The sequence below is a fragment of the Ambystoma mexicanum genome, chromosome 4p, assembly GCF_040938575.1.
Source record: "Ambystoma mexicanum isolate Mex_15411 chromosome 4p, UKY_AmexF1_1, whole genome shotgun sequence".
Classification (NCBI taxonomy): domain Eukaryota; kingdom Metazoa; phylum Chordata; class Amphibia; order Caudata; family Ambystomatidae; genus Ambystoma; species Ambystoma mexicanum.
In genome coordinates, this window is record NC_090927.1 from 49,704,253 (window position 1) to 49,712,987 (window position 8,735).

The 8,735-nt window shown below is 42.0% G+C and overlaps 1 protein-coding gene across 1 annotated transcript in view; it reads left to right on the forward strand.

Moving 5' to 3' along the window:
- The window catches only part of LOC138452972 (exostosin-like 3), a 218,561-nt gene extending 210,105 nt beyond the window's left edge, over positions 1 to 8,456 (forward strand). Inside the window, exon 6 of the mRNA XM_069605337.1 lies at positions 5,932 to 8,456. Within this exon, the coding sequence (XP_069461438.1) occupies positions 5,932 to 6,141 (210 nt within the window). The 3' untranslated portion in view covers positions 6,142 to 8,456. The remainder of the gene's footprint in view (positions 1 to 5,931) is intronic.
- Positions 8,457 to 8,735: the final 279 nt, after the last annotated feature.

Below are 8,735 nucleotides of genomic sequence, written 5' to 3' on the forward strand. Positions count from 1 at the left end.
GGAGCTCTGGCTAAGGTGATACAGTTGGATGGTGAAAGGAAAGGTTTAGCTGCTCTAATAGGTTTGCAGGGGAAAGATGTGGCGGATGCCATAGCGTTAACTTGTTTTTTGAAGGTAAGTGTTGAATCTAGGTAGAAGCCAAGGGTTTTGACCTCCTTAGCTACGGTGATCTTGTTATTGTCAATTACAAAGGAGGAGTAGTTTTGGCTTAGTTTGTTAAGGTTGGATGAGGTACCTAGAATGAGGAGTTCTGTTTTGTCATCATTCAGGCATAGACCGTGTGAAGCCATCCATGCCTGGATGATGAGGTACACTTTGTTTACAAAGGCCAAATCCTTGTCATAATCCCCCGTCAGCGGGATGAGGATACACACTGTACTCGCCCAAGCTCCAGGGTCAGCCTTAAATACTGCATTAGATAAGCCGTTAGGGCTGGGAGCTCAAGAGCATTTTAGCTTTACAATAGCAGTGTGTATATAATCAACACTGGGAGATAACAACCATCTCCCGCTGTATCTGTGTACCGTAGTTTCCTCTTCATGGACCACAAACTTGCTTGATGTATATTCTTTCCATCTATGCTCGGGTATGGGATTGACCATCGTATAGCGTGTGTACCCCCAGCCTTAGCCAACATTTGCCAGATTGATCTCACTTTTCCACTGCATAACACTGAAAACATCAATTGCCACTGCCCATTAAGGGTAGAAAATCTCCTTTTTCTTAACCAACTTTTGTACTCTTTTTTAAAAAAAAAAAAAAATGATTTGCCTTGTTTTTGCCTCAAATCAAACTAGGCCAGGTTTCCCTTTTGACTGCCAGGTTTCCCTTTTGACTGTCCTCAACTGACATCGCATTTCACATTTAGCATTGCGAATTTCGACATCAATTACATTTGTATGTTTTCCCTCATGGATGGTCGTTTGATACTGTCTAACCGATCCAGTGTCTCGTGCCAGTTTTTCTAAACATTTATCAATGTAATCTACCCTCTGCCCCTTCCAAGAAACCACTTCATAGTCAATCAAATCATTGATATATTTAGAGGCTTTACATATATTCCCAGGCGTCCAACATATCCTGCTACTCCCATGATTAACTTCCATATTAACCACATCATATAGACGACCACCTTGTTTTATTTGCATATCAATGGTGAGTATCAGGATATTATGGTCACTGAAGTTATTGCCTCTAGACTCGAGCAATATCTCTTTTTCACAGCACAAATTAGTACCAAAGAAGTAATCTAGTGTAGATGTTCTCTTTCCAGCGGACCACGCATGTTGGCCCAGACAAACCCCAGGTGTACGGCCACAGCCCTTGTACATCAGTAGACCCCACTCTTTGAGTGTGTCGAACCATAACTTTCCCTTATGGTTCCCTCTATGCTTAGACATTTTGCTCTCGGGTTTTACGTACCTATATTTAAGACAGCTATTTTGGTCCCTGCAGCAGGCATCGAGGTCCCCTCCCAATAACACAGATTAATGATCATCAGCAACTACCCAAGAGGAGCAAATTTGGTCTATGGGCTCATGAATTTCATCAAGACATTCAATGTCTGGTTGTGCATAGACATTAATAAGCAGCATTGGGATAGAATCAACCAGTTCATTCACCACTCTCTCGATAGCCAAAATGTTCATAGTACGGGCTATCGTTTTAGTGCTAAACAGGGGACACTCTGCTTAACTCCCACTATTAGGCCACCCAAGGGTCGTTCTTTGTGGCCTCTAGTTGCCAATTGCTAGGTTAAGGTAAATCTGTCAATATGGATCTTTGCCGTGAGCCAAGTTTCTTGTAAGAATATCACATCAAACTCGTCAAGTATGGGGAGCGGGCCTTTAGGGTCAAGGAAGTGGGTAAATCCTCAGGTGTTCCAACTAGCAAACTTTAAAGATAACTTTGTTTTTACCATTTGGCGTATGAGAAACTTCTTAAACATTCCCACCCAATGGCATCTTCAACAGCAACCCCAGTGGCCACACCCAGCCCCACACCTGCCCCCACGACTTGGGTTTAGGGATCATCTCCAGATGTGGTTTCATTGCCTGTGGGATAGGAACATGTTTTGGACGATTGATTACATAACCCACATTCGAAATAGATTTCTGGTGGTACCAGATCAAGGAGGGCACTTCAACAGTAATGCAATGCAAACGTACAAAGTTGCCTCCATGGATATTTACAGGTTCAACAAAACTAAATTCCGCAGAGGATAATACTCTTAGAGCTGGAATGCTTTTACAGACTTTGAGAAGGTCTGACCTGTTTGTACTATTGTCTGTAAACGTAAACGGGCCTCTACTGAGGATGAAAGTTTTTGATTCCTTTTCCGTTGGATTTGGTGCAGATTGCTGGCATACTATCACGAGTTGGGCTGTATTCCCGGCTGTAATACAGCCGACTGTAATAGCCCTAACACCGACCAGTCCGGTGGTATTACCACCGGATCACGAGTTGGGCCTTAACGGTAAATCCCCATTCCTGATTGGGTCCATTGGATCCAATGGGGAATTTTCAACGCTAATTATGCGGGCTAATACAGCCGGCTGTAATACAGCCGAAAACAGGGATTTTCACCTCCAGAAAAAAGCTGGAGGCAAAACAGTCGATTTAGCGCCCAACTCGTGATAGGGCCAGCCCTTAAATGCGGCTGTAATAACGTTACCACCGCATTTAAGGGCTACAGCCAAACTCGTGAGGAGGCCCTAAGTCTGGAGGAGCATCCAATTTCTCTTGACTTTCAACATCTGCCTTCAGCAGGTCATGATCTGCTAATAAGTTTGTCGGTTCGCCCCTCACTGCAGCATGAGTGGGCACAGGCTTTCCATGGTCTCGCAGTTTGACTTGTGGATCATCAAACAACAACCAAGTAGTCAGGGTACCAGTTGGCTTCTGACCCCTACCTCGTCTCTTGGCAGGATTGTGCATATTATTCATGGATGAAATTTGATCAGGCACAATAGACGTAGGGCTAAGGGGCTCGGCTGGTTGTATTTGAAGGTTCGTAAGATGTTTTCTGTTCATTGCTTGTTTTTGTAATCTGGCTTTTTTGACTATACGTCTCTCTTTATGCGTTTTGTACATTGAAAGCTCCACTTCAGCTTCGTCTTGTATATTGGATGGCACAGGTACACTAATTACATCAGGTTCGACACAGTCATGAGGCAGGTCAGCGTTTATCACAAGTTCGTCATTATTTTTACTTTCTTGTGGAAATTGGTTATTTAGATCACGAAGTACAATCCCTTGGTTATTTACCTCTTCAAGTATAACACTGCACAGTTTAATTAAGATCTTAACTGCTAACTGCCACACCTCTTCTGACGTGTTAACATTATTGCTAAGATCGGTTACATTACTTGTGCGTGTTCTGTTTGTGGAGGTTTCAGCATCATCCACATTTTCTCCTGTGGTTCTTGGACAAAGGGTAGGTGGCATAGTTCGCCCTGAGAAATGGCTTGTGCACTCATAGGCGTAGATAAAACTAAAATAGCTGAACTATAAGGGATGTAAACTTCTACAGGATTATGAGCATGAATATCAGTTTTAGTAACACAGTTTGTCTCTGCTCTTGATTCCAAAGTCTCCACGATTGGAGTAGGCATTACGCATCTTGCAGCTGTACCTGTCAGCATGTCGCACATCGCTAATAGCAAGTTGTTGTCAATGTCTCCATAATCTGAATTAGTAATGTTCATAGGTAACATGTACATAACAGCGCCCTGATGCCTGAGGGTTTGGTACGCTTTATAAATGTCAAAAATAAAAAAATAAAAATAGATAAAATAAATAATAGATAAAACAAATAATGTTCAAAGCTGACCTGTTGGTACTGGCAGCCTCCTTCGGCTACTCGCTGTTGACATGTGTACAGGTCGGCTTGTAGAATGCAGTAATTTTGCCAGCGCTCATCATAATGGTTTGAACGCTTCGGCTACATGCAGCTGCAGATCGAGTCTGCACACGGACAATATCTGCACAGTGTTTATCTTTATTCCCTCTCCTGGGGGGCAGTTTCTCGCAGGTTTTACCATTTCTGGCTTTCTGGATTTGGTGGAGGCTTTATCCGGCATCATTTCAAAAGGTAAAAACAAGTGTTTGTACACTTTCAACTATCGTGCATAGAAATATAAGCACAGAACTGGTGGGCAAACTCCTATACACACTGGAAAGTTTGTTTTGGGTATTGCAAATATTTATTAGTTATTTATAGTCAATTGTAGTAAAGATCCAGCAGCAGTGCGGATCAGTAACATGCACAGGCAGTAAAGAACAGATAGAGGCAGAAAAATGAAGCGTAAAGGAGCAAAATAAGTTAGGTAGGCACAACCGAAGCAACTGTGGCAACCCAAAGCGGCCTAAACAAAGGAGCAGCAGTGGCGAAGCAGCCAGTAGTAGACTGCAAGTTTAAATGCAGCAACCAGGCTTGCACATCGCTCACAAGCCGCTTGCGACAACTCATGGCAAATGCACCATCTCTCAGCACTTGGCACCAGCCGCTCACTGCCACGCCAGTCACTCAAAAGCTACTTCTGTTTCTACTTCCAACTTCGGCTTGTCTAAAAGCAGTAACTTCACCAGCTTCTCCGTCTCTCTACTAATTCCACTATTTTCCAGCAAGGTACAGCCAAGTGCTGCCACCGCAGCCGCTGCCTTCCAAGATCGTGTTAGAGGAAAGGCCCTCCTAACGTGGGGCAGTGTAGAATCGTCAAGCCTCACTGAGAGAACAGAAGAAACAGAAACTCAGAAGCTTCCGACAATTCCGAACAGACATTTACTAGACTTATGGCCTAGCGGTGCTACACCTGCCTGAGTGGAAAGAACTAAATGCTACCGAGGGATGATTTTAGAAGCAGATGTAAGGGCTTCCATATTCCCTCCCTATAGTGTTGATAAGGCATGAGCTGGGCATTCGTTCATGGCACTCTATAATTCTCTGGAATTAGTCTAAAGCATCTTCAATAAGCTTAGGAACTCATTTTATGTTGTTCTAAATTTGGTGCTGTTGAAGGATCAGTCTGTCGTTGAATGGTTTTATTGCAAACTGATGTTGTATTGTTAGAAATAGGCTGCAGTCGTCAATCTTTAGTAGAAAATACAGGTAAGGTAAAAGAACAAATGAGGACGCATTAGAGGCATAATCAACAAACTCAAATTGTGAACTACAAACCCTATTCATAGTATGCAAAGATCTTGAGAGTTTAGAACTATTTGGCCAAATATCTTTCTAGGTCGCAGATGAGAAATAGTCCTAACTGTGCGTTTCGCTTCAATGAACTTGGAATCCTTGATGGACGGGGCCTTATCAATGACTTTATAAGAACAATAGAGGTTGCCAGCTCTCCTGAATACCAACTCATTTGGATTCCCTTAAACAATTTGCCAACTAGTTGTGACTCCACATTATTTATGAGTGAGTGAATTAAAAAAATATGTGTACGTGATACGAGTTTCATAAACTGATTCTTTCTGGCAGCGTTTGATGAAGGGCACTCAAGTTGCCTTGATGCGCACACTGATTCGATGTCAAATTATTACGAGAGTCGATCTATGATTAATTAATTCAAATAACATACATAGTTTTATATTGAAAGTATATAAAGTCCTGTTTCTTTTTACAATGTATATTAATGTTATTTGTCTTTTTATTAGCAAAAGAGTTGTTTTAATACACTATAGCACACACAAAAAATGAAACCGATTGAGTGTTTATGAAGGTGCGCAGTTACAGTTGCACAACATTAGATATAGACAATGCATACAGGACGATGTTATTTTTATAATGATTTTAACGATTTGGGAAGGATCAGCAAGGTGGATCTCAATGTTTACAATTAGATGATACGTTGGGCATATCTTTACAAAGATTTTGAGGTGGTTAATTCACTCGTTGACCTTAATCTGTATTGTTTTTCCTTTCAGGTGACATCTCGCTGGACCTTCCGTTGTCCTGGCTGCCCTCAGGCTCTCTCACATGACGATTCACATTTCCACGAAAGGCACAAATGCATCAACTTTTTTGTCAAGGTGTATGGGTATATGCCACTGTTGTATACCCAGTTCAGAGTGGACTCTGTTCTTTTCAAGACTCGTCTGCCACACGATAAGACAAAATGCTTCAAATTTATCTAGAGCATGAGCAACGCACAAGAAGGACACCTTTAAAGAAGTGGAGGCCTTTTGTAGCCTTCCTAGGGCCGTAGGAAAACGTTATGTCAAGTGATCACTGGAGACGCCTTTACTAAGGACTAGAGCCGGAACGGGTCAGTAAGAGGAACTAACTGACTGAGATAATTTGCACATGTCCATGGATCCTCCTACATAGTCAAGTGGGTACTTTGACTACTTGGAAATGGGGTACATTAGCCAAGGTTCAACCAGTTTTGGCACATTCTACTTTTAACATGCAGGGGTTTTAGATTTTAACTTTCTTTGCTCTTGTGCACAAAGATGCAGACAATATATTTAGAAATCGAGTAAGACTTTTGTAGGGGTCAGTCCGTTAAAGAACTCAACAGATTTTGTGGTCTGCTTGACAAATCTGCTTGAGAAAAAAAAGTATTGCCTGGAAATGCCGGCGGTGCACTACGCACGCACCTTCGGCCTACATCTTGTACATTCCCTTTTATTGGTCACTTTGATACTACGCACACACCTTCAGCCCACATCTTGTACGTTCACTTTTATTGGTCACTTTGATGTGAAGATCTACAGTAAAGACTAAAACACTACAGGTGCTTTCAGGTGTGTCCCTTGTTTCGTCATTTTCTGTGGCATTGAATGACTTCATGTACATGTTTGAGCCTCAACGCTCCCATCTCTAAATAGAACTTCTCTTTTTTTCTATTCAGTTCTATTTCTAAACTGCTTATCCCCGAGATTACTATGTAGACGCACCACAATTTCATTCACCCTTTAAACTCTTGATACCCAAGTGTGAAACACAGAAACAAAACCTACAAACCCCTTCTCTTGCATCACAGGTCAATTGTGTAATCTAATTACAATTGGAATTGCCATTTCAACTTTTATCAACATTACTATCAAGTATATATGAGTTCAAATGTTATAGGTGACTGAAATATGGGGCCATAAAAATTGTATAGTTTAAATTCACTGTATCTTATTTGAAGGCATTGATTCCTCCCTGGTACAATAGCTTTTAAAAATGCCTCCATGCTCTTTGTGTTTTGTATTATAGCATATGTGGGTTTTTTTCTGTGCAACATTTGAAAATCATGCATCACTCCAACTTGGTTACTCATTGATTAAGACAAAAAAGACAATCCAACTTGCATAAAAAAGGTCAATAACAGAGAATATTAATCAATCAGCTCTGTAATGGTACCCCCAATGAGTTGACAGTAGTGCTATTTGCTGCCTTGCAAAAAGATAGAATCTAGTGTCCTGTACTTTGTAGACGCAAAGGAGGCCAGGTATTAATTACATGAGGAGATGAGGTGACCTCCTAAAATGTAACACTATCCAGCTGCGTGAAGCCTCGGGCCCCCCTTTCCACCAGCGCATCTAGGATAAGTGATCCAAGTTTAAATGGATGAGAGGCTCTAGTGGATAAGGCACGTTGGCTTTGAACATTGGAATGAACATTGGCAGATATCAGGGAGGGAAGGAAGGTACGAAAAGCTACTACACGTCTGGATCCCAGCCCCAAAATGGACGCTCAGCCGTGCTCATCCAGGCCACACAAGTCTTGCTCTTGTGCAAGAAGGAACATCCATGACCCATGACAAAACCACAGAAGCCAGACTGATGCACGCCTTCCAGCGCCAATTCACAAGTAGAAGTTTAGCTGCTATTCAAGAGTTCCAATAGTGAGGCCAGGGAAAAATAAATCATTTATATTTGGATATTCATGGAGACCCACAGCCACCTCTCGGTTCCACCAAAGCTCAAGTCTGGTTGGCAGAAGCTCTGCAGGCACTGATCTGGGGAAACAACTAGGCCTCATCCGCCGGGCATTTATTTGCCTTCAACCTGTACAAAGACTGCAAGAAACAGCCAAGGGAACACCTGCCGGCAGCACAACCATAAGCACTGTTCTCTGAGGTTATTGAACAGGAGATGGGAAAAGAGAAAGAACGCCCTTAATGTAACATGTATTGTAGATCGCCCAGATCACATGTCACTGCTGCACTAGTACGAGCTCTTGGGTCCGAACACATTCCTGTACGCTGCTATTCTTCATGCCTTCAGATTGCTGTCATCCCGGCTTTTGATTTGGTTTGTTTTTTCCATCTGCCTTGAGGGACATCATTTGAACAGTTCACATACGGTTCCTATGGAGAAATGTTATTTTGCAACTTTTGAAATAACGCTCATGGTCCCCCAATTTTGTACAGTGACTACAGTATGTATTTTATGACTTAACTTTGAGCTTAAGTAAGATTGTCCAAAGGAATTAAAATGGGAGCAATGCTTGTAAAGCAGCAGTTTATCCTGGTTGGTTTATTGTTTGACACAATCAAAAATGTAAATATCCAGCGGTCTTGGATGAGAAGTTGAGCTGAAATCTGCTGGTTTTAATTCTTTCCAGTGTTGCTTTAGCTGTTTATACTCCCTGGCCCAGTTGGGCATTGTGCCATCCAAAATGTAAAATGCTTGGCAGTGGGAGAGGATACACCCCTCACTGATCTACCTGTATTACTACTAAGCTACTATTTTCGGGGTGAGAAATGGTGAAATCCTAATTATTGTGATCTGTTTTG